Source organism: Lathyrus oleraceus, chromosome 6 (assembly GCF_024323335.1).
Source record: "Lathyrus oleraceus cultivar Zhongwan6 chromosome 6, CAAS_Psat_ZW6_1.0, whole genome shotgun sequence".
NCBI lineage: Eukaryota > Viridiplantae > Streptophyta > Magnoliopsida > Fabales > Fabaceae > Lathyrus > Lathyrus oleraceus.
In genome coordinates, this window is record NC_066584.1 from 46,405,465 (window position 1) to 46,433,231 (window position 27,767).

At 36.0% G+C, this 27,767-nt stretch overlaps 1 protein-coding gene across 1 annotated transcript; it reads right to left on the bottom strand.

The window, feature by feature from the left end:
• Window positions 1-24,836: 24,836 nt before the first annotated feature.
• On the bottom strand, window positions 24,837-26,878 carry LOC127092290 (uncharacterized). The gene is made up of 6 exons (XM_051031133.1): window positions 26,420-26,878; window positions 26,056-26,170; window positions 25,746-25,957; window positions 25,621-25,648; window positions 25,287-25,395; window positions 24,837-25,172 (listed from the first exon to the last, which is right to left on the bottom strand). The coding sequence occupies exons 1-6, from the start codon at window positions 26,681-26,683 to the stop codon at window positions 25,070-25,072; spliced, it is 831 nt and encodes a 276-aa protein (XP_050887090.1). The 5' UTR covers window positions 26,684-26,878; the 3' UTR covers window positions 24,837-25,069.
• Between the last annotated feature and the right edge of the window lie 889 nt (window positions 26,879-27,767).

The following is a 27,767-nucleotide window of genomic DNA, read 5'->3' on the forward strand; positions in this document are numbered from 1 at the left end:
GCATCCTAATCATTTATAGTATCCTATAGGAACCTCTTGAGATATTTTTGTTTGGTTATTGTTGTTTGCTAAAGATTGGAGAGATGAGAAGAGAAGTGTGTTTTATTGCTTTTTTTATTTGAAAAGACATAAAGTCTTGTGCCTACGTACCAATGAAGGATCAAAATCCCTTAGTTTGGGGTACAAATAACAAAAGGGTTTATTTAGTTGATTTTAGAAGAAGAGACAAGTTGTCATCTTAAAGAGAATACTCATCTAAACCACCACAAATATGAGAAGATGGATCTTTGCATCATTATGAAGGAAGGGTTCCAACTTGGATGTAGAATATACAAGTATGCCACTAACTCCTTCATATGGAAAATAATCAACATAAATTTCAATCATTACTATGGGGTAGGAGATTTATATTTCAACTATAAAGATGATCCATGTCAAGTCTCTTTTGAGAAAGGGTTTAAAGTGAAAAAGCCAAGTGGCAAAAATTTTGAATGAGATTTATGTTTTTCTAGTCTTATAGAAAGAGTTCAATATGCTTAAAGTGTTTTTGAAGCATTTATGAAGAAAGAAAGTTTGAAAATTCAATGACCTAAAGTCAAGGTTTTTTATAAAAGAAGTTCAAGTTTGAAAAGTCCTAAGATTGTACTAGGGTTTAGAAGGGGCTAAAGTGCACAAGGTGGGTAAAGGAAGATACAAACACACACAATGAATATGCACATGACAATAAGTCAAATATAATCCCTTTTCCTTGGATTGAAACATAAGCACGGGTATCATGCAAGAAATATCATGGACTAACAATATGCACTAAGCAAGCATATAAACAAAATCACTACCATGTATCAAGCTTAAACATCTTAAGACATCAATCAAAAGCCATCAATAAAGAATAAAGCAAAAGGCATGACATAGAGAATAGTTCATAACACATGGATCATACAAGCATACAAGCAAAAATGCCTCAAGAATAATTTTGTAAAGTTCATCAAGTAAAAACATCAAACAAGATATATCATGATATCAATCACAAGACATGTAAAGCAATGGTCGAGGAATTTTAAAAGTGGATCTATAAGGAGCATACAAGCATAATAAACCTTAAACATTTATGTCATGCCTCTAAGGTTCATACATTAGGGTTTCAAATCAAGTCATCAACCATAAACATCCACGTACTTCAAGCACAAATCAAATAAATAAGTTATCATCAAGTCTAAGTTCAAGAATAATAAGGGTGTTCAACACATATGGATCAAAGCGGCATCAAATTAATAATGGGAAAAATTGAATCAAAGCATACTTAAATGAAAAAATAAAAAGGAGTAAATAATAAAGTTATTCTTTTGGATTTTTTAATATAAAATTAAAAACTAAATAACAAAACAAATGAACTTTTTATGAGGGAGTTCATGTTCAAAACAAATATAATGGTAACAAGAATAAGTGAAAATGATGCTTTTATGAGGGAGTTTAAAATGAGTTTTTTTACCTAATAGAGTCTGTCTGTTGCACCTTCAAAAGCACTTCTCGATGAGAAATAATGATCCCTCTAGCTTCCTTGAGTGGAAATATGGAAATAGTGAAAGAATGATTCAATGTTATTTATTGCTTGATGATGAATATTTTTGTGTGTTGGAGCATTGCAATGAGGCCTTCTTTTATAGTGAATGAATTCAGATTTGGTGCAGTGGTTATTGGTATTGTTTGATGGACTTTGGATCAAATCTAAAAAAATGGTGAAAAGTACAAAAGTTTTTTTTCTTTTGGTGTTTAGATAGAGTAAGATCAAAGCAAGATCTATTTACAAAGCTCTAAGAAAAAGTGGTTGAGAAAAGTGATCTTTATGGAAATGACAATGAAGCTTTATGGCAAAATGATCCATGAATGGTATGTTGTTTGGATAATGGTTCAAGCCCTTGTGTAATGCATCAATGGTTTGTGTAAAACACTCATTATGCTGAGATTTAGAAGCATCATAGGCTGAAAAGCAAGGTTTTGAGGTTTGACTTTGGTTTGAACATGAAACTTGACATGAAAATGGACTTTCAATTTGGTCTAACATGGTGACTTTCCTTCTTCGAAACTCATAGCTCAAGTGTGATAAATTCATGCCAATCGGATCTTTGGGAATATTTTCCCATCCTTTACAACTTTCATGTTGGACATTTGAAGAGATTCAGCTTAGAACATGGAGATAATTGGCCATCAACTTTGATAATCTTAACTACTAAACACTTGGAAAATTTTCCAATTGTTGAACAATTTTACAACTTTGAGATCTCATCTTTATCACTTCATATCTTCCAATACTTATGAGATCTTTGGTTCATTTTTTATACAAATTTGAAGTATGTGACATCATCTACAATTACATCCTTTGAGCATGAAAAATGATGGCTTGAGGAAGAAGTTACAAATATGTAAAGTGGGCTTCATGAACATGCAATTTCATAACTTAGAGAAAATTTGAAAACCCTAGATTTTGACATTCTTGAACTTTTTCTTGATTTTCTTGATCAAATGCATTCATCAACCATATTTTCATGATTCTTGACTTGAGAAACCCATGGTTGACCAAAAAATCTCAAAAGTCAACCTTTGACTTTGAGCAATTGACTTTTTATCAAATGAATTCCAAATCTTCATTTACTAATGAATCAAGCTCATTTAGCCAATTGAGACACATGAGGGGGATATGAGGAAGAATACGAGGATATTGAATCATATTTCAAACCATTAGATCATATCTTGGTGAAAAAGTCAACGTCGGAGCAATCTTGATCAAAACCCTAATTTAGGCATCAAATGAATTTGGAACTTGTTGATCTTGAATGGATGCAATATTGAACTTGATTATGATGAATGGAAATCACTTGAGTATTGTGAATGAATGAGAATCTTGAATTACTGAGGAATGCCCATAATCTTGACCAGTCAATCACTTGAGCTCCTTAAACCAACACACCTACCTTGTGAAAGAATCAAACAAGACAAAACATATTTTTGTATTTTCATAAGGTTGGTAATGCATAAAATACACACACATGAGATGTTTGATGATATGAAAATGATGAAAATAAGATGGGATCTTAGGGGTAAAAATTAGGGTATGACAACGAGTATTCAGTTAAAGCAAGTGACCATTTTCCAATTTGACTATGCAGAATTGGCTTAGGTAGCATGTGTTTAAGAATATCAAAGTGAGACGAAACATACACATCAACATGTTTTATATAATGGTTCAACTTTATACAAGAGAAATACAGACATAGACACAAATTTTCGGTCATGCTATATCTAGTTTCTACATCATTTAGGACTCGACTAGGGTAGTAAATGGCCCTTTTGACTCCATTTTCATCCTCTTGAGCAAGCATGCTCACTAAAGTTACATCGGACCTAGAAATGTACAACCTCATACTTTTATTCCTACAAGGAGGCGACACAATTGGAGGACGAACAAGATAGTCTTTGATCTTTTCGAAAGCTTCCTGCTGCGCTTGCCTGCATTCGTAACCTTCCGTCTTTAGTCGAAGTAGAGGAGAGAAGGCTTCAGTCTTGCCACTTAAATTTGAGATGAACCTCCTTAAGAAGTTGATAATTCCTAGAAAAGAATGTAGTTCCTTATTTGTTGGCGGCACTTTCGCTTCCATAATGGCCTTGGTCTTATTTTGGTTGATTTTAATTCCCCTTTTGTGGACCACAAATCCTAAAAAATCCCCGGCCTATACATAGAACGCACATTTGAGAGGATTCATCTTTAGACCATGCTTCCTCATCCTTTCTAATGATTTTCGAAGATGATCTATGTGACCTTTTCCTGAAACAGACTTGACAATTATATCATCAATGTAAATCTGCATGAATGTTTCAATAAAGTCATGGAAAATAGAATCCATTGCTCTTTGATAAGTTTCCCTGGCATTTTTCAAACCAAAAGGCATCACCACCCATTCGTAGGTGCCTATGGCTCCAGGGCATCGAAATTCCATTTTGGCACATCTTCCTCAGCAATCAATATTTGATTATATCTGGAATATCCGTCGAGCATACTAAGATACGCATAGCCTACAGAGGAATCGAAAAGCATTTCAGCCACAAGAATTGGTTACTCATCCTTTGGGGTTGCAGCATTCAAATCTCTAAAGTCAATGCAAACCCTCAAAGTCCCATTCTCCTTAATGACATTGACTATGTTAGAAATCCATTCGACATACCTTCTTGTGCGGATGAATTTGCATTTGAGGATCCTTTCGACTTCTTCCTAGATCCTCGATAAGATTTCTGGTGCAAATGTCCTTCGAGTTTGTTTTATTGGCTTCCTTCCAGGCTTGATGGGCAGCTTTAGTTCGACCAATTCTCTGCTCATCCAGGCATCTCATCGTAATCCCAAGCAAATCAATCTTTGTACTCCTTGAGTAATCATATGACTTTGACTCTGAGTTCTAGGCCAAGGTTAGAACTTATATATGTTGGCCTCTTGATTGTTCCTTCCCCCAAGTCGACTTCTTTTAGAGGATCTTGCGCTAGCATTTTTATATTAGGCACCCGCGGGTCTCTTTTGAATCCCAAAGGCTCATCATCATAGATGGCGTCGAGCCTCTGGCCTTGCACTTCGTCATGACTTTTATCAGGTGGCTCCGGTCCGAAATCTTTCCCATACCCCTCAAGGTTCACTTCAGTCTTGTCGGCTTCGATAACCATGTATTTAACTTCGGCCTCTAAGGCTGCTTTTAGTTTGTTTTCGGCTATGTAAGTCGAAATACTTTCCAATGTCTTGGACTCATACATAATCATTGTCTTAGTCCCCCAAACTAGTTTACTGAATGCCTGATGTTCCTCCAAATCCAAGGTCTTCTTCTCCTACGACCTGCTTATCCCACTGAAAACCATGGGTTAGGTGCAAGTAAAGGGAACAAAATGCATTATTAGCAGGCATAAAATCAAATCCTGCAGGAGCACATGGAGCTATGTTTGCCAGTGCTTGTCGAAATGTCGCCTTTCCACGTGGTTAACCTCATCCATATAATACCTCTGGTCGCCTCTATGTTCTCCACTATGCCATTATTTCTCCAAATCGAAATTCGTTGATGGGGCGAAGATGGGTCTGCTCCAATGCCATGGATCCACTCACGACCCAAGAGTAAATTGTAGTTGGCCTTCGAAGCAATGACCATGAACATAGTTGGCCTTGTGATAGTGCCAATTGTTAGATCTACTTGGATCACTCCCATAGTGGTGTCAATCTTTCCCTCGTAGTTCGACAACACCATATTGTAAGGCTTGGTGTTAGTGTCGTCTCTTCCTATTTTCTTTTGCATGAAATGCGACATCATATTTACTGTCGCCCCGCCGTCTACTAGAATCTTGTTTATTATAATGTTATCCATTTTACCCCTAATGAAGTGGGGTTTCAAAGGGTTTTTCAGGGCATCATCTGGCCTTTCGAAAAAGGCATTTTGCTCCTCGATGCAGCCACTGTTCATCATGTAATAACACACTAGCTTATGTCTGGCCATTTCTACTTCAGTGGTATCTTCAAGTTCTTCGACCTGCATCACCTGATCATACTCCCTTGCTAACACTAAAACCACGTTACAAGTAATATCTAACGAAGGTTCTGAGTCAATATCAAAATTGTTTGTCAACATGTCATCCTCTGTCGCTAGCTGTTCAGACCTATCCTCAGATTCCCCTTTTCGAGAAGGAAATTTTTGCCTTCCAACTGGTTTCCTTTCTTGGTGTTTTTCCTGCTTAAGAGGCACATTACTGTTGGACTCTGCATTTTCCTTCTCACCGACTTCCCTTTTAGCTTTCCTTCTTCTTTTCTACCTCCACCATTAAGACCTCGACATATGGTTTTTACCCATTGTAGTTCTCAGAATGATAGACTAGTTGCTTTGATGCTTGGAATTCCTTACGGTAGGCTATCGAAGAGCCTCTTTCTACTTCAAAATTCTGCCATTTCTTCTGGCCTTTCTCTATTCTCTCCACAAGTTTTACCAACTTTCCTCTTGGGGCATCAACAGTAGGCTTGAAAGTGGATGGCTTGTTGGGATGGAGACATGTCCCTCCTTGCTATTGCCTTCGCGGGATCCCCGTCTTGTCAAAGGTAAAATGATTATGGGTATCCTTCTAGTTCCTCCTTCTGCTGGATATTCGAACTCTTTCAATGTTTTTGCCGCCTTTCTGTCAAAGACAGAACTGCGCCTAGGGTATAACATTACTTCAGATCTCTTACGCTGGCAGCGGCAGAGAAATTCGAGTAGGATTTCATCATTCTTGGGATAGGACACCTTGACTTTCTCTTCATTTTGCTTGAGGCTTTTCTCATCATCCTCCATTTTTGTTTCTTGGCCCACTTCGACCATGTTGACCTCCAGACTGGCACCACCAGTGATCTCAAGTTATTCCAACTTGATACTAAGGCCCTCGGTGGCCTCAGTTATGTTGGTCTTTTGCATGAAACCCTCAGTGGTTTCGTTCCTTGTGATTCCTTGACTGAAACCCTCAGTGGTTTCCTGGTTAAAACCCTCAGTGGCTTCTTGAATGAAACCCTTAGTGGTTTCGACCATCATGACATTTTTGTAATAGGACTCAGATACCTCCACCATGTTGACAATGGATGACTCAGTATAGTGGGCATCTGCCACCTACAAGGGGTCTGAGCCAATCTTCATTTGTGACTTCGTCTTGTCTCTGAATTTTAACCTCACGTCTTTGATTGCATTTTGCACAAGATCCTTGAAAAGAAAACAATGTGAAGTCTTATAGCCCAAAAATTTTGATATTTACAAAAATCTCTATTTATTTGTTGTTCTAAAGGAGGTATTTTAGCGCTAGGAGGCATTATCATTTGCCCATCTTTGACTAGTAAATCAAAAATTTCGTCACACTTAGTGACATCGAAAGTATATGTTTTCTTAGGGAACTTATTGTTCTTTTCAGGTTCGACGAGATTTTTCCCATTCGAAGGTACAAGGACCTTGCCAGAATAAGGTGGTCCTTGTTTTAATTTAGTGACGTCAAACTCGCTTTCATCTAAATCTAAAGGGTCATTATATGTCTCTTGAGCATCTCCATCTAATTCGATATAGGTTACCCTTTCTCTCTTATTATTTTTATTCACCCTGGCTTTTTCGGCCTTCAGGCGCTCCACCTGTCGAACTCTGTCAGCCAACTGGAACATATCCCTCAAGTATTGGGTGTCCAATTTCTTTTTGATGGAATAATTTAAACCACCGACGGTCATTTCGACTAACTCATGTTTAGACACTTGTGTGAAACACATTGCCTTTAGCAAACGGAACCTATTAAAATATTTATCCATTAGCTCAGTGAATTTATGCTTAATGTTATCCAACTCCTTCAGACTAATCTTTGACTGCCCCATGTAAAATTGTTCATGGAATAGTCTTTCCAGATGAGTCCAATCATGAATCGAACTTGCTGGGAGCGTCGTGAACCATGTAAAGGCATTCTTAGTGAGGGAACTAGGGAAGTATTTTACTTTCAGATTCTCATTATTTGCAATGTCCCCTGCCTCAATTAGATACCTTGCCACATGTTCGACAATGGATTTACTAGTGTCACTAGAGAATTCTGTAAATTTTGAGACTTTCCATCTAGGGGGTAACTCTGATTGTAGAATATACTCAGATAATGATGATGTATAGTTTGGCCTATGGAGGCCAACGTTTACCCTGTTTCATACCATAATACTTTCGACCATGGCTGCCAAATTGTTATCCGCTGCCATATAATCATGTCGAACCTGACGTATGACTTCATCAACATCTTGATTCCTATTCACCATCACCACCCTTGGTTCCCCCTCCCTTGGTACTGGTTGTTCGACCCTGGGGGGTTCGGCTCCAACCCCCTGATTTTCCACATCTTGCCAAATGCGTATTTCGCTAGGCTTGGTTAATGACGGGGTCCTCTTCAAAGATTTCTCCTTGGTTTTCCAATACTTTTTCCCTTCGAAGTTGTCGAGGCGCTTGTGGAACTCCAAAGAAATCTGCAATTCGCGTTATTTGTGCCACTATTTGATGGTTTGTTTATGTGGTATTCTGAATTAAGGGATTGAATATTATGCACATTTGTTGGGCAAGCATATGGACTATGTCATGGTTACTTTCGTCCATTTGCTGCCTCAAAACGGTTGCAGAATTTATGGCGACATTGGGCATTTGTGGGATAGAAAACCCCATCCCCGGGGGCGGATTAACTCGAATCATATTATTAACAGTAGATCCAGACCCTTAAACAAGCGAAAATGTATTCACCACTGGGTCAACGAATGTTGTGGTCGTATTATGTAAACTTGCCATCATCGAAGTTGGCATGTCATATGACTGTTCTCGACCATTTAAAGGTATCATAAATCCAATCACATAGAGCCTGAATGCACTAGATCCTACTGGATGAGGGGTCATGTGTTGACCCTGCGTCCTCACAGGAGATAAAATTGGTCCACTGTGAGCATTTGACGATATGGTTATCGTACTCGCCGTGGATGGAATTACTTCGGACGAAGATATTGTGGCCGCAATTTCTCCATTTTTATTTGGCGGATTCACCATCACTCTCACGTATCTCCTTCTTGGTATCACTTCGTTATCAATGGTTATTCTACCACTCCTTAATCTCATGCAACGAAGTTAAAGGAAATCAGAAATGAAGAACTTCTAAATATTTCAAAAGATTTTAACAATAGTACTGGTCCTACGGGATGTGCCAATTTGTTTACCGTCGAAATTAGTAAACAACCGCTAGTCTTCCAAATTCAAAAATACTTTGATTACTGACAGGATCAACTAGATTGATCCTAGGACATATGTTTTTGTTAATTTAGGTTTTGTAAATGATGAACATTTCAACAATGTTCTTGGTTTGAAAATAACATTCAAAGTTAAAGAGTAAATGCAGAAATATAAACAGACAATGTAAAGAAGACTTCAAAGTAAAATTGGAATAAAGATAAATGGTGAAAATGTAAATGATTTCATAAAAATATAAAAGTATGGTGATCACGCGTACATTCTCTCAGCAACTTCTTTCTCAATACATAGATACTTAGAGTAAATTTTTGAGTTTTGTACAAGATGGAACACCCTGAATCCTAAACACTAAGACTCCTATTTATACTAATTCTAAATAACTATAACAAATGGTCTATTCTCCAAAAAATGACACGTTTTCGTCTGCATGCACTTCGCTATCCAAAGATTTCCACGTGTTCTTCCAAAAAAACAGATAAGGACAAAAACCAGTTATGAGCCTTATTTGAATTTACGTTCCGTCGAACACAACTCCAACAAAATACCTCTATCAAATTGTAGTTTGAACCTAAAAATATTTCTAAGACCCAAACCAACATTTCTCTCTACGCAAGGGGGTTTCTTTGACTAAAAACTCTTTTTGTCGAAAGAATCAAATTCATGTATTCTTTTCAGAATATTTCCTTTAGCTTTTCTAGTTCATCTCAAACATTTCCTTAGCGTCGAAATTCCTGCTAACAGGCAGTTGCGAACATAAAATATATGATTTATACCAAAAATTATTAGTATAAAAATACGTTTTAGCAGAGGTTGTTAAGTCAGTTCACCTACCACCTGACTTAAGAAGCGACGTTGTAGATATTTTATAAATATTTGTAATTTAGTTAAGTGAGGTGTATTTAAAACTGACTTAACAAATGTTAAATAAAAAAAATACAATTCTCATTAAATTTATTAAGTCGATTGTGTATATTAATTGACTTAAGAAGTCTATTTATTAAGTTAGTTGAACCCCACCTGACCTAAGAAGTTTCATTTACTAACAAGTAAAATTTTGTAAAAAAAATTAAATTAAATTATCAATGAAATATATACAATTTAATAATACTTATTTTCACCATTGCTATATCGGTCATTTTTTTAAAACTCTCTTGTAAAAAAGAAATAGATTCTTTTCCTACAACTTGAAGATTTCATGCTATTAGTTCATCATTAAATTCAGTCACTAAAATTAGTGATGTGGCACTAACATATTTTTTTTATGGTTAAATACTTTATTGCGTCTCGTATTTTTGACTCCGGGTTCAGTTTAGTCATTTAGCTTTAAAAAAAATCAATCCTTTAACTTTGTCAACTAAATCACGTTAGTGTTTTTCGTCCATATATTAATATTTAGAAATTTTCTTTTAATGATTGATTTTTTCGTCCGTTCAAATTTTGTAACATACCTCTGATGTTCAGATTGGTACCACATGCATTGAGTCGAGGTTGGTCGCATTGCATACATAAAAGCATTGTGATTTGAGTTTTAGATGCGAATGAATTGTGTGTGTGATAAATATGTTACTCTTTATATATTTTGCATCGCTAATATATTCGAGCATATTCTCATCCATCTTTTGATTTGTTTGTGGTGTTATGTATGTTGTGGTATAGATACTCAGGAAAAGCAATAATTGATGTAACTTGGAAGATGGAATTGATGCTTTTCTTCATTTATTTATCCTTTTTTGTTATTTAGTTTCCAGTTGCTTTGATTTGTAACATTGGGAATGAGTCATTATCGTTGTTTTAGTAGATTGTTTTAAATTAGTTTAAATTCAATCAAGTACTTTATTTTGAAGAGATAATTTAAAATATATGTTTATGTTGAGTTTCGCTGCAAGTTTTTTATTAACTTGAAAGAGTATGCGTGTTGTGAATGTGTAACACCTTTTTGAGAATAATATTATTTATCTTTTTTTTAATTAAAGAGTCGGAGTTTTTACGGTGTTATATAGTTGGTATCAGAGCAGGTCGGTCCATTCGGCCTAGGTTATGTGAATTTGTTTATTTCTCGGGCATACGACATGTGTGTGAACACTTTTGATGCTCGTTTTTCTTTCCTAACCACTTTCCAGCAGGAGCGGGATTGAAATAAGTGAGGGAAGAGCTTCTGCTTTTCTAGAGATGTTTCAGGCGTGGAAGGTTAGTTATGCATGTTGTTGATTGCAAGAGTGCTGCTTTTTAGATGATGTTGTATTGATTCTTGAACCTGAAGAGAGTACGAATTTGAGATTCATGTCCACTGGTACGGTTGAGATGTCTTTGATGGAGGATGATCATATACTCATGATGTCCACTTCTTTGAGAGGAGAGAGCGATGTTGTGGCTAGTGTTATGCATGTGGTGTGTGAGTTTCCTGGTGTTTTTCTTGAGGATATTTGTGATTTGCCACCAGAGCGTAAGGTTGATTTCGCCATTGACTTAGTACCTAGTACTAGTCCTATGTCAATGACACCGTATATGATGTCTGCATCAGATTTGAGTGAGTTGAAAAAGCAGTTAGAAGAGCTGCTAGAGAAGAAGTTTGTCAGACTTAGTCTGTCACCATGAGGAGTGTCAATGTTGTTGGTTAAGAAGAAATATGGTAGCATGAGTTTATATGTTGATTTACGACAGCTGAATAAGGTTACTATTAAGAATAAATATCCTCTTCCTAGGACCGATGACCTTATGGATCAATTGGTTGGTGTTTGTGTGTTCAATAAGATTGATTTAAGATCAGATTATCATGAGATTTGAGTAAAGTCAGAAGATATTCTGAAGATTGCATTCATGATTCGCTATGGTCACTATGAGTATTTAGTGATGTCGTTTGGTGTTTCTAATGCACCATGTGTGATCATGGAGTATATGAATATAATCTTGCATCCTTACTTGGATCAGTTCGTGGATGTGTTCATCGATGATATTTTGGTGTACTCTAAGTCAAATGAAGAACATATGGGACATCTTTGAGTTATGTTACACATTTTATATGAGAAGAAGTTGTATGTCAAGTCATCCAAGTGTGAGTTTTGGTTACGAGAAGTGAGTTTTCTTGGTCATGTCATTTCTAGTGGTGGAATAGCAGTTGATCAGTCAAAGGTTGACGCGATGTTGCAGTGGGAAACTCCTCAGCCTATTTCAGAGATAATATGTTTTATGGGTTTGGTTGGTTATTGTCATACCCCAAATTTGTCCATAGATTAATAAATTGATGTACTCACAGGACATTTGCATCATTTGCATATCACGACATACATTTATTTCAGCATAATGTCTAAAAAGTCAACCAGAATAAAATTTAGGTTTTACAAATAGATCAGTTGAATCGATTTTCAATTGCACGTAAAGCTAGTGGGCAAAAATTTCTGAGTTTGGGCCTACTACTGTCTATTTCATTGATCTACGATTTGTGTAGTTCAACCTGATGTGCTCATTTAATTGTTTTGCACCCGTTTACGTTCGCATCTTTATGAGTATAAGTCTTTTCAACCAGGTATTTTTTTACCGCAAAATTTGATCAGCGACTTTCTATTTTACGAAACTATATTTCGCGTGAATTATTTTAATGCGTTCATTTTATTTTTTCGCGCATTTTCGCGCTCGATATTTATTCACTTTAATCCCTTTTATTTTTGTTTTTTAGTAAAAATATTGAGGAAAAATAAATAGGAGTAAATAAATAATTTGTTTTATTTTATTTTTTTATCAAAAAGTTTTGAATTTTATCTCATTTATTTTTTAATACTCATTTTAATCATCTCAAAATATTCAAGGATGTTTTAGGAATTTTATTAATAGAAAAAAAGCTTAATCACATGATATATATGCTAGATGTTGACTTGTGGAAACGGGGACTCAACAAACCTAAAGAGCGGCGCGTAATACTATTCGGTACTCTCTCCCTCATTTTTAATTGGAAGAACAAAAAAGAGGAAATATAGAAAGTTCATGTACTTTCAGTGGATAACCTCTTTTCTTATCCAAACACACTGAAAACTTATTTAAAAAATCCCTTGAACCATTTCCCTCACATAGTAACTGCATATCCGCTTGACATGCACATCACCAACCAAGCTCCACCACATAACAAAGAACACCATATTCCTCTTCCAACTACACATCCCTCCAAACCACCATAATAATCGGCAGACCATCCTTGACTCACCACGAATCCCGCCGGAAAAATCTATCCAAACAAAACTCACGCTAAACTCCTTCATTCGAACACCATCACCAAAACTTCAAAGCACCACTACACATATCGTCTACCTCCAATCCGGAAACAAACCCGGCCGGACCACAAAATCATTTCCTTCGAACCTCATTCGGCCACCCATAAAACAACCACTAAACTACCACTTCTAACCACCCTTTTCGCCAAGGACAACTGACATTCCCTCCACGTAGCAACCCAACACCACGTACGCGGCCAACAACCAAATATTCAAGGGTGTTTTAGAAATTTTATTTAAAAAAATAAAATCCTAATCACATGATGTATATTCTAAATGATGGCTTGTGGAAAAGGATATTCAAAAAATCTAAATAGCGATGCACATTAGTATCAGATACTTTCTCCTCATTTTCAATTGGAAGAACAAAAAAGAAGAAATATAGAAAGTTCATGTAATTTCAGTGGAGAACCTCTTTTATTTTCACTTATCACCTTAAGTACTCTCTCTTCTCCAAACTACCACAACAATCGGTGGACCATCCTTGACCCACCACGAATTCCGCCAAAAAACTCCATCCAAACAAAACTCACGCTAAACTCTTTCATTCAAACACCACCTCCAAAACTACAAAGCACCACCATATTTATCGTCTACCTCCACTCCGGCAACAAACCCGACTGGGCAACAACATCATTTCCTTCAAACCTCTTTCGTCCACCCATAAAACAACCAAGAAACCACCACTTTTGACCACCCTTTTCGCCAACGACAACCGTTACTCCCTCCACGTAGCAACCCAACACCACGCACGCGGCCAACAACCAAACAAATTCCATGCAAGCCACCTTTATATCTTTTCTACTTCGGCCAACCACCGCTGTAATTTCCGGCAGGACCACCCTCGTACACATCCATTTTCAACCGACACAACATCAGGCTCTCAACACATCTGTGAAACAAATCCTTCATCAAAACAACAACAACACTGCATTTGGGAAATATTTGGGTTATGAATATTTTCTTAGTTGTGTTATATTTTCTGTTTTATGGTACGTTTGGATTTCAATTCTGGTTTGCACTTGCTCTCACTGTGTCTGTGTTGGATATTTGTGTTTGATTGATGTAATAATGCTATAATGATGTAAAAATAATTGGGATTATGTGTCATATCCCAAAATTTCTCCTCATTCAATAAAGCGACGCATTCATCGTAACAATCACATCACCTACTTAGCATAACATATATTTCATCACGCATAATGCCTAATATGTCAACCAGAATAAATTTTCGGATCCACAAACACCTCGATTGAATCAATTTTTAAATGTACGTAAAATTTAAGGACCGGGCTTGTAGACGTCAGTTTTATTGACTTACGTTTCGCGTAGTTTAACCTGGCATGCTCGTTTTGTTTTTCGACTCATTTTGCGGATGCATTTTGATCCGTTAAGCCTTTTCAACCAGACATTTTTTACTTTAAAGATTGATCAAAACCTGATTATTTTTCAGAAGTATATTTCGTGCTGATCATTTTAGTGCATTCATTTTAAGTTTTCAAGCATTCTCGTGCCCAATTTTTATTCATTTTGATCCTTATATTTATTTTATTTTAGTCAAAATAGTATGTAAACTTGATAATAATTAATCGCGCTTGTTGTACAAATTTATGTTGTTTTGTCCATTTTAAATTTAATTATTGAAACCAATTTTTAAAATTAAGAGAATGAGTAAAAATGAAAAGGGAAAAGAAAAGGCTGAAGAAGTCACATGAGTATTTCTCCTCATTTTCATGGTTGACAACTGGCCTCTCACAAGCAGAAATTTCGTTCGCTACAGGACAAAAGAATAAGACTTCCTCTCTCACGAGAAGGAAAGGAATCCAACGTCTCACTATGAGGGGGACACACATACTTTTTTCAAAAAATTTAAGGAAGAGAGGGACATGTTTCATGATTCTCTCTTCACATAAGATGAAAATCATTTTTAGAGGGGGGAGAGAACCAAACAGACTCCACTAAAAAATTAACCTCTCTCTTTTCTTTTCTTTTTCGATCTCCTCTCTCATATGAACAAAATAGGACCATCACCCTCTTACCAATAACTCCCCTAACTCACTACTATTCTCTTTTCATTTTCGGTCTACAGAACCATTTTCTCTTCTTCCAAATTTGCTTCTGTTTTTTTGTCGTCTTTATCATAAAACCCTTCTTTCTCCCATTAACATTCATAGCCTAAAAATACTTCTCATCATAACCCCAAACTCCGGTGAACTCCCTCTGTGATTCAACCACCATCATAAACTGGAAAACACTGCAGCTCATCACCATTTTTTTACTCTCTCCAAACATCATCTGTCGCCGACCAACAATCTCTAAACCACCACGTGAAGAACCTGCAAACATATCTCAGATGATCAATTTCTTCTCATAATCTCCTTTCCCATTTCATTTCTTTCTTCAAGTATATTGCATCAGATATAACCCTCCTTTTCGTTCGTTACAGTGAGGTTTTTCTTCACTCACTTAATCCTTCACTAACCAATAACTCTTCTCCACCCTTCAACCATTTACCACTCCTGATCTACTCACCACCTTGCTCAACCTTGCAAAACTCCTTCATCTCCAATTTACACCATTCACGGCTCCGATAACTACCACCACATCTCCAAATCTCCTTGATCGGTAAAATAGCAAGTGTACTATTTGCACCAATGTAGTAATAAAAAGGGAGTTATCCCGAGTATCGATCTCGAGGACTGCGTAGAAAGTATCAATTTTTTATAATAATTCAATTGAACAAAAGTTCATATGGGGTTTGATGATTGTTTTCACAATTGATAATAAATGAAAATATAAAGCGTATAAAACTCTTTTAATCGATATGAGAAATAATGCTAGGGCCAGGTGTATGAATTGCTGTGTATTCCACTTTTTCCATATCATATAACATCGATGCTATTATAATTCAAAATAGTTTCTCCAAAGTAGTTTCCTCTAATTCCTTAGCCAAAACCATTTAACAAGCAATTTCACTCCTAATTCCTTAGTCATTCAAATTGTTGTTAAGAAATATTTACTTAATCAAGAATTTACGGTAACCACAGTTTGATCCTCATTCCTAAGTGATTAAACGCGGGTTTTATTATACAACAAGTGACAAGGCGGTTTGTCTGACCTAAACCTTAACCAGAGATCATAATTTCATTTGTCCGATAAAATTAAGCATTAAGCATGTTGTATAATAATTTGAATTACGAAAACATCAATGATTATAAGAACATGGATAAAATATTCATACAGTAGCAATTCAGGGACACCCCCTAGCATTGGGGGGCTTAGCCTCTCATAATATTCAAAGACAAAAGATTACAAATTAAAGACATTACAAGTTGTTGTTGATGAAAGTTGATCTTCAATTTCTTCCGATCTTGAAGATCTCTTCTCTTCTCCACACCTTGCAAGGTTGCTTCCTCTTTTCGTATCCTTTCTTTTCACGATCCAAAAAAAGTCACTTTTCTCAGTGCCCAAATTCTAACTAAATAGTTTCCAAACAACTAAAAACATTGCGAAATTCCCAAAATGCCCTCCGGATGTCCAAAGGAGTTAAAACAAGAAAAATCAGAATTTTGGGCGAAATGGCTAACACGGGCCGTGTCAGGTGACACTGCTGGCCGTGTTGGCTCCTCTGTAGGTTCAACCAGGCACGCCATGCTGACACGGGCCGTGTCAGGTGACACAAGCACCCGTGTCAGCCCACTGTTTACTGGGTTCAAGATAGCTTGTTCTGCACATGCTGACACGGGCCGTGTCAGGTGACACGGGCACCCGTGTCAACCCCCTGTTTTGTCTGTTTTTCGCTTTTCCTTAAGTCTCTAACCTCCCTTCTCTCGGTACGCACTTTCGGACTTATAATCTAACCTGGAAACCAACAGTCTACACAGAAACGCATAAAATGCGACAAAAGGCGAAAAACTACTAATGTAACATAAAACAAACAAAAATTCATAAAATGCAATAAACTAAAGAAATCACTAAAATAAAACGCAAAAAGTTACCGATTCATGAAGATTCCATGCTGGATAGATGATGAAAACTGAGTGTAAATGGTGGCCGATCACTCCTCACCAAACACTCTTCACCACCAAGCCCAAGCCCAAACCCAATAACCCACTTGACCTTCTTCCTCCTATTAAGATGGTACTATATGACTGGAAAAGATTACATTCAAACCCTAAAGACAAACTTTAGGGAGGTTGCAATTGAAGGATTTTGGGATATGTATGGTCCTAAAGTATACTCTATCTGGTTATGTGCTTACAAATACCATGATGAGAACACTATTTCCTTTGTGATTTTGAACAAGGATGGTGGATTTCTTCAGCAAATGGATTTGGCCTGCAAGTATTCATTTGGTAAGGTGTTTATAACTATATCTGAGCCACATTTTAAGGTCAAGGGATTGTTGTTTTTCCGTGGGCAAAAATCTCAAAGTTGTGATGGAGGAATGCTATGACATATAACTCTACTAATAATCTGAGACAGACATGTGGCGGATTAAACATGGTTTCCATTTTCATTTTGTTGGGAATATCAAAAATAGAAAGGGGTGAGGGTCTGAGGATATTAGAAGCAGAACCTAGTTTCTTTGGATATATTTTTTCTCTCCCCATCATATTCTTCGAGGAACCTCATTCATATTCACACAAAAATAACTCAACGACAATGTTTCGTAACAAGTCCACCACGTTAGGTAAAATGTTTTTCACTTTCATATTAGAAGTTGCTCATATTGATGATTCGCTCATTGATTTTTTTCATTGTTGTTTCGTACTCTGATTATGTATGATTTCCATGTCAAAGTTGTCTCTAGACTATATGCTGAATTTTTAATGATTTAGATGTTTTAATATGGTTGGAATGATATAAAATTTAATGTATGGTTGCTCGTTGTTTCTATTTCATTGCGTTGTGTTTTAAATCAGATTTTTTATCCGCGTATTTGACATTCATATGTCGTTATGCCGCTGCAATTTTGTTTCCATATATTGATACGATTTCGCCGTGTTATGATACTTGCGTACAACATTCCCCTTTTGTTGTCGATACGCACAAATCAGTTTGATCACATTGTACATATTTGCATGCATCTTGTTATATTACGCTTATTCCAAATTCAATTGTAAAGTTTTGCATCTTTGTGGTTCAATACCATTGGTTTCTCCATTGCGTGTGTTAAATGTCATTTCATTGCGATTTCAGTGTTGAATATTTGAAGTACATTCTCATTCTGTTCCATTTTGCGATGATATGTTTCACGTTAGCAATTCATTTAGTTCATGATAGCATACAATGATCCAACGTCTTTACACTTAAATCTAACTTGAGATCTACTTTCAATAGCGTTGCATGTCTTTGCGTTATATGACATTGATTCATCCTCGCGTTATGAACTTGATCCATGCACACTTCACTTTTGCTTTACTTCTTTCGATTTAATTACAATGAACGTGCGTTATGAATATGACGTGTACGTTGCTATCTCATATCTTTTGGGTTGCTTTGCATATATTTTATTTCCATTGCCTGTATCTATTTCACCCCTCATTCAAAAAAATGTACCCCCATTCCTATGATGTGTAATAATTGTATCACTTTATTTTTAGTGCTTTATTGTTTAGTTAGTTTCTAACACAAGAGTAAAATCAACTCTTTTTCAAAAAAACAAAAATAAAAACTTGATCCAACATCGAGTATTTTTCTTAAAGACCAAACAATTTCAATCCATTTTTATCATCCCAAATTCTCAAACATTTCATCTTCCACCATTTTCAAAGTCTCAAACCATTTTGTCAAATCACCCTTTTGCAAACGAAAATCAAATGCTTGATCTAACGTCAAGTCATTTTCCCCAATCAAATCAAAAACACTTAATTCTTATTAAATATTTTTCAATGAAGATGAAAAAATAATATGGTGGATACCACGAACTCTAGACGCTAGGACTCGATATGGATATCTCGCCCATCCAAGCTCTCACAGTCATTCAAAGCTTTCAATGCGACTTCTTCAAACCTTTTCTTAATCAAACCTCAAAACGTCTAAGAAATATCAAACCTTTTTTCAAATAAGATGGAAAAGGAATGTGGTGGATACCACGAGCTCCAGAGGCTAGGATTTGAGATGGATATCCCATCCATCAAAGTTCTCGCCATTACTCAAAACACAGCCAATCCATCAAACCCTTTTCTCGTTGCTGCGCAATTGATCCTCAAACCCTTTTCCTAAACAAAAGTTATTTTGTCTTGAGACGATGCAAAAACAATGTTTCATCCACTTGAACGTGTGAGTAAGATAGCAACGTTGCCCGCGAATGTTGATTTGTAAATCCATCCGGTTGTGATGCAAATGTTCCCTTCTCCATTTATTTTGGGTAGTAAACAATATTTTTCTGTCGATTGACACAAAGTAGCTTTCGCTAAAATCGACCAACAAAGAAACATTTTCTACCCATAACTATGTAGCCTTGAGTTCTCCGTTACACTCAGAGATACGTATGAGTGAGATTCAAAGTCTCGTCAGGCACCATAATAAAAAATAAACCTTTTTGTCATATTATTTCCCCTCTTAGCAACGTTGCCCGCGAATGTTGATTTGTAAATCCATTCGGTTGTGATGCAAATGTTCCCTTCTCCACTTGTTTTGGGTAGTAAACAATATTTTTCCGTCGATTGACACAAAGTAGCTTTCGCTAAAATCGACCAACAAAGAAACATTTTCTACCCATAATATGTATCCTTGAGTTCTCCATCACACTCAGAGATACGTATGAGTGAGATTCAAAGTCTCGTCAGGCGCCATAATAAAAAATAAACCTTTTTGTCATATTATTTCCCGTCTTAATAACTCGAAAATCCTAACATTTCTAAGGTAACACTAACGCGCACAACTAATCAAATGGTTATCGTTGAGTAGAACATACGTGAGGGGTGTTAATACCTTCCCCTTGAGTAATCGATTCCCGAACCCTGATTTAGAAGCGATGATCAATATCAAAGTCGTTCTTTTTGAGTTTTATCGATATTTTCCCTTTCCTTTTTAGGAATAAATAAAGTTCGGTAGCGACTCTGTTAAGTCCATCCCGCGAGCGTGCGATTGCGCTTTGCGAGCGTTGTGTTCTCATTTTTTGAGGTACGACATTGTGGTTGTGATGTTTGTTTATTTTCTTTGCAGAGAAATTGAGCCAATTTAGTTCGCAGTTTCAACATGGTTTGTACGTCGCAACACTGCTAGATTTTCTTCTTCTTTTTGGCATATTAATGTAAATATTCGGTATATGCACCACTATTTTTGTCTATTGTTGCACCGAAATCGTATATGAGAATATCATACGTATTCAGGTTAATTTTGTTCATCAACATTTCTTTATGCACATTTATTTCGATTGTGATGACTGCACTCGCGTTAGCAATTTGGTGGTTGTTTTGATTTTTATTTATGTGCGACATTTTCAATTTGGTTGTCATTACATTTTTATTCGGTTTCGTATGTAATTTTGGTAAATCGGCATAACGAAAATTCGCATTTTCTTTTCATCATATTGTGTATTAACACATGGATTTTACTTTTGTTAAATTACTTCATTACGTTTAATTCATTTGCGATGACCACTTTTGCGCTAGCAACTTGTGATTCGATTGGTGTTGACATATAACTATTCAATTTTCATTACATTTAAATCATATCTTAATTTTTCATTAGTAGTTTTGCTTCGCACGTCTTCGCGTTACCTGACCTCAATTCGTGTCCTCGCGTTGTGATATTTTGGTATGTGCACGATTTGTGCTTGTTTTCCTTTTGATTTAATTGTAGTGAATGTGTGCTTGTTGTAATTATATTGTATATGTCTTGTTTACCCTGTCTTTCTATTGCGTTGGTTTATATGCAATATTGAGATTCGATTTGTTTGTGGTGTTAAGTTGCGCCATCACGTTGGAGTTCGCGTTATCACGTCAGAATTCACGCCCCTGCGATAGAACTCGCAACCTTGTGTTATAACTCACGCTTTTCATTTATTCTTCAACCTTTTTCCATCGATTCAAAACCATTTTCAAAATCGAATCAAACCATTTCACAAATCATTTTCAAACTAACGCGATAAAACACTAGATCAACATTGAATTTCTTTTCCGCTTGTCCGAAGCGTTTGAAAATATTTTCTTAATAAAATTGGAAGAAAAGGCCATGGGGGTACAGATTCCTTGATACCTTGAATAATCGACTCTGAGGGATACGTCTTGGACTTACCGAGCATTCTCCTTCCGACATAAAACACTTAATCAAATTAGGATGAAAAGGGACACAGATGTACACACTCCTCAATACCTTGAATAATCGTCCTTGAGGCATACATCTTGGACTTACCGAGCATTCATCTTCTGCAAACAAATTTTTATAAACACTTGGATGAAAAAAGGACATGGGAGTGCACACTCCTTGATAACTTGAATAATTGGCCCCGAGGAATACTTCTTGGACTTATTGAGCGTTAATCATCCAACTAAAATAAACTTAACAAATCAAACCTTTTATCCGCCTTAGCAAGATCTCAAACCCTTTGCATAAACGAAAGATGTTTCGTCTCGAGACGATGCATAACAACGCTTTGTCCACATATATGTGAGTAAACTAGCGACGTTTTCCCACAAATATGATATATCTATTTATTCCGCTGTGATGAAAACGTCCCCTTTCTCCACTATTTTGGGTAGTAGGCAATGCTTTCCGTTCGATTGTGACAAAATAGCTTTCGCTAAAATCGACCAACAAATAAACATTTTCTACTCAGAACTATGTAGCCTTGAGTTCTCTATTGCACTTGGAGATACGTAGGAGCGAGATTCAAAGTCTCGTCATGCACCATAATAAAAAATCTTATTTTAGTCCTTGTCTCTTTTTCTCAAACTTTTAATAACAATAAGAATAACGAAAACTAACATTCCAATCGTGAAGCTAAATGAATGGTTCTCGTTGAGTACAATAGATGTGAGGGGTACTAATAATACCTTCCACTTGCATAATCGAATCCTGAACCTGAATTTGGTTGCGATGACCATTTTCTTTTTCTTTTAAGATTTTTATCAATATTTTCCCTTTCCTTCTGGAATAAATAAAGTTTGGTGGTGACTCTGTTTATCATCTCAACTATCTTACATTCACCTGACTAAATATTATACTTGCGGTGAGCATTGTGAGCCAGTTTCTGAATGCTCCTTGTGATAGTCATTGGGATGCAGTCATACAAATTTTTAGATATATAAAGAATGCACCAGGAATAGGACCATTATATGAGATAAGGGTGATGCTAAAATCATTTGTTATTCAGATGCAAACTAGGTCAAATCACCATTAGATAAGAGATTCACATCCATATATTATGTTATGATTTTAGGTAATATGATTTCATGGACAAACAAGAAACAAAATGCAGTTGCAGTATCTAGTGTTGAAGCTGAATACCGTGTTGTGACAGCAACCTCAAAGAAGCTTGCATGATTAAAAAATTACTCTTATAACTTAGGATATGAGATCTTCAAAACACAAAACTCTTATGCGATAATCGAGTTGAATTCCACATTGCATATAATCCGATTTTCCATGAATGCACCAAACACATAGAAATAGATTGTCATTATGTAAGGGACAAGGTACTATCAAGAGAAATCGCCACATATTTCGTAAAATCCGAAGACCAATTAGTTGATATGTTTACAAAGTCTCTTAGGTATTCTCGAGTGGATTACATTTGTAACAAGTTCGACTCATATGACATATATGATCCAACTTGAGGGGGAGCGTTAAGAATATTTGTATATAAAATAGTCTCACATAGACTATAACATGTAATTAGTTGTAATCTTTCTCTCTATAATATAGTTTCCGAAGTACTTTTAAATACACAGATATATTCAAATGTTTTTCACTCTCGTATACTTCAGTAGTTTTCATATATGTTGTAAAGTAAAATTGGTTAAAAGTTGATATGAATCATGTTGGTTGCTTAATGAACTGTAATTTGTAGAAAGTGATTAGGTATCAGTATAGAGAATAACATAATCAGTAAATTATTAATATTAATTTATCAAAATTATGATAATAATATGCTACGAGAAAGGGTGTGATATATGCATCACCGTGAAAAGAAATATGCATCTTACCATTAATGCTTTTTGTGTTTTTGCTAACCATTCATATTTTTGTCTGCATACAATTTAATGTGCACAATCATGGAGAACTCAATGCAATATATGAACTCAACATCGTCTTGAAGGCCCTACAAGGTAATACGTAAGAACTCATCAGGCGCTCCTTACATCAAATTAAGACTACTTCATGAACGCCATGCAATAACCCACCATGCTCGCCTTGCCACCTCATCAGGCGATTTCTCGCTAGACCTCCATTGGAGGATCCTTGTCGCCCCCTAGACAATATGACTATTGGACATCTACTAGAGGAGATCTTTGTCGTCCTCAGATGCAATATGGTTGTTGGACCTTCACTAAAGGAACCTTGCCATCTTAAGAGGCTATATGAACATTGCACCTTCACGAAAAGATCTTCTCTAATGTAAGTTTAACTCTCCCCAAACAACGGTTGAGAGACTCACCCCAAGCAAGAAATCTACTCAATCAGGACAACATAAAGGGATACGTTTCGAAACTAATTATAAAGAAAGAAATCCAAATTAGACAAATTGGCACATAAGTAGAACATAGAACATGATCGTTAAAGAGATCTCGGAGGAAGATGTTATAAATCTCTTCTAGCAAGGCAACAAAACACTAAGAGGTAGATAGACTCGCCATCATAAAGTATCGTCTGAATGATTAAACTTATAGTCTTTCACCTGAAAGACTCAACTTAAAGTTTTGTCAGAGGGACTCAGTTTTAAGTCTCACATGAGAAACATTACTTAAAGTCTTGTTTGAGGGACTTAACTTAAAACCTCTCCCAAGATATTCAACTTAAAATCTCGCCCAAAAATCCCAACTTAAAGACTCGTCCAAAAAACACAACTTAAAAGACTCTTCCGAAGCACTCTACTTAAAGTCCAAGTTTTATTTTAAGAAAGCCTGGAATTTCTTTTTCATGGCAGCATGCAAAACGGGTCAAGGAGAGCTTGTTTCACATTCATTGGTTTAATGTGAGCTTTGTGGAATTGCTTATTGAAGCGGTATCAGCAGGTAAAGACACGATGACAAAATTTGAAGCACCCTAAGGAGGTGTTGATGTACAAGGAGCATTTGAATATGAATTAACGAAGTGTCTTGTTCTTGAAGGTGTAATTTATGAGCCAGAAGAAGCAGAGTTTCAACTTCGTTCAGATCCCCTGTCTCAAATTTACTCTCAACTATATAAACAACATAGCCAAATTCCTACAATCCTTCAAAAATGATGTCAACATGTTGATTGCAAGAAACTTCTGAATCTTCAAGTGACGCAAGCAAATTTGCACACGCTTCTTTATAAGCATGAGCACAACCAAGAACACACTAGAGGATTTCACTTGGCAATCCGTACTGAATCCACAGAACACAAGAAAATCACCAGATTATGTGCATTGATATCCAACTCATGTTGTCACAAGTGAAATTCTTATCATCGGTAATTGCAAATTTAGTGCTGGATCACAGAGACAACAGTGGAGGCCACTCATGGAAAACAGAGAGTGGTAGATAAGAATTTACAACGGCCGTGGATAGAATGATTCTCAATACCATATTAAAAACTAAGATAGTGGAGGGAAACATCATTTCTGAAATGTTAATGCCATTTGTAACGAGGAGTGTAAGAAAACACCAACATTAAATCATTCATGAATTAAATAGTCAATACCATTTATAACGAGGCAGCAAAGTAGTTGGAATCGGATGCAGGGTTGCATCAACAAATAGCAAATAACAGTGTTATTTACAAACTATATACAAAAGCAATAACTTGTATGAAGAAAATAATATTTGGTTTCTTCAAACAAGGGACTTCAAGCTCCATGTCCTAGCATGTGCCATACATTTGCCATGTTCATGGAGCAGCCATCTTTAGAGCCTTCAACTTGAGAGCGAGTTTACCGCCTGAATGAACACCCTTTGCTGCAACTTTTAACAACGAACGGCTTTGGTACAGCCTGTAATGAAATTGAATTAAAGCTTTAAGACAATGAACAAAATTTCAAGTGAAAAACAACTTGAAAGCATGACAACAGTTTTAGAGATAAAGGGAGAGAGTGTGTGTGTGTTACCCTGCCAAAGCAAGCCCCCATGTAGAAAGCGTATAAAACAACTTCCCTGCATTCCAAATATCTAAAATCTTTTCCAGTTTGCTTGTACCAGCAAATGCTTTTGACAGATCTGTCATTAGATGATTTAAAACATGAGAGAAACATTTTGTAACTAATTTATCACAATAGCAAAAGGGACGTGTAGTTCGATACTTCATTCACGATCGTGTCAATGTAAACACTGTCAACGGTTGACAGACTTATTATAAAATAAGTAGAAATTCTACAGAATAAGAATCAGACTTTTTTCTACTCAATAAGCATCAGCTTTATAGTAATCTGACAGCAAACTTACTTTCCTGTAGTTCCTCTGGTGACAACTTCTGCAATTATAGTGAAGCAAACAATGTAAGATGCAGCATAAAACAAATTTATAACAATCCATTTTGGCATATTCATTGAGTGAGTGAGTGTGTATACCAGGGCTTTCGGGTTTGACATAATGCATCTTGCCATAAAGTTAGCAACTCCATCAACCACATGTTCCTCACTGATGATCAAGTAACTCTCATCATCAATTCCACTACACTCCTCAAAATTAACCGGATCCGTCTCATCAGCAACCCAAACCCACCAACTCGGCTCTTTAGCGTCCACATTGATTAAAATATCAGCGGATCGATAATCAACCTCTATATCAAATCCCAACAAAAAAACCCAAGAACAAGTCATCAATATCAAAATAGTCCACCATGTCATCAACAGCAGACAAATTTAACTACATACATACCAGTTGCCTCCTTAAAAGGAAATTGATTTCCACCACTAGCAGTTTCCTTTTGTAGAAACTTGAGCCGAGTTAAGTACTCATCAGACCTAACTGTAGCAGCTAATCGCACGTGCAACTACAACCAAATGACACCCAAAACATAAATGTTAAAAATAGAAACCATAACAATAACAAAAACACTGTGAAACACAGATACCGGAAACACGACACCAAGCCTGACAAGCCAACACCGAGACTTACCGATTACATTTAATTTGTTCATTTTAAGCATTATTCTACGTAATAAAGAACAAATTAACATGTTTCTAATGAAAATTGAGAAAATTTTATTAGAAAAAGAAGGAATAGGGTTACGTGTATATACATCGGGAGGGCAATTGTTGATGAATGAATTTGATTCGGAGAGGTTATGAAGAAGCTTAAGATTCTGATCAAGCAAACTCCTGAGACGTCGATTTTCCGATTGAAGAGACTCTAAGTCATGATCAGAAGCATGGTTGGCGTTATCGTTTGGGGTGGCAGCGGGATTATGGTGACGGAGATGGTGGCCGCATTCCACGGCGGTCCAAGCGACGTCGGCAACTTCAAGCACCGTCTTCGCCACCTCTACGGCGTTGTGTGTACGCATGATTGGGATTTTAGGAATTGCGTAATTGGATGTTTGAAATTAGGGCAAATGAATGTTTTGGTTTCTGGAATCCCTAAATCGGATTTCAATTTTTCGTAGGAAACGGGTCCTCGTTGTTTTCGTGTTATGAGCTGGTTTGTTTTGCTAAAAGACCTAGATATCATCTCCATTCTATTATTATGATTTTTCTGTGGTAAAAAACTTATTATGATGAGTTTTCTGTCATAAGAATTTATCACTACAATTTTGTGTGTATAAATATAAAAAGGTGAATCTGTCATCTATGTAACAAATTTTTAAAATGTGTGTGCATTTTTTTCTATATACTTCTTTCTTTTTTTTAGGTATTGATTTTGATTTATTTATTTTTGTACATATATTTTATATAATAAATAAACACAAAACAAAATAATAAATATTTAACCATATTTTTAAAGATAATTTAATGAGATTTAATTTGCAACTGAACTTTCATAATTTACCAAATTAGATATATATTTTAGATAAAAGTATTTAGCTTGTTAATTTAATTCATATGCATTCAAATTTGTGATATTTTATTTATTTATTTTTAAAAAGTAAAATTTTGATTATTGGATAATTAAACATACAAAAGATTATTTTAAATAGAAGAAATAAAAAAAATGTTAAAATATCTCTTAAAGAGACCCGTGTGTTCATAAATTATACTCTCTAAAATTTATACTAAAATACATGTTCTTTTGCAATATCAAAGAATAATTAATGTTATCTAATTGAGAAGGTCCAGTCTAAGCTGACCACTTAGAAGAGCAGCCAATTATTTTTTGCTGCTGACAGAGTTACTTTGGCTAAGGCTATGATTGAAGCATTGCCCACGTACACCATGATGACAATGGCTATTCTTAAGACTGCATTTAAAAGATTTAGAAGTATTAATGAGCCTTCATCTTAAGAGACAATGATGATAAAAAAACACCTTCATTCGGTTAGATGGAGTGTCATTAGTAAAGAGAAACATCAAGGCGGTATTGGACTTAGAAACCTGGGGATCATGAATAAAGCTTGCCTACCCAAGTTTGGTTGGAACTTGAATAGCAAAGGC

Bases quoted from the DNA above. Each gene is read 5' to 3' on its own strand.
- LOC127092290 (XM_051031133.1), bottom strand. From the start codon at position 26,683: ATGCGTACACACAACGCCGTAGAGGTGGCGAAGACGGTGCTTGAAGTT. The intron at 25,649-25,745 runs GTATACACACTC...CTATAATTGCAG, and splicing joins TGTCAAACCCGAAAGCCCTG to AAGTTGTCACCAGAGGAACT. The intron at 25,396-25,620 runs GTAAGTTTGCTG...ATCTAATGACAG, and splicing joins ACCAGAGGAACTACAGGAAA to ATCTGTCAAAAGCATTTGCT.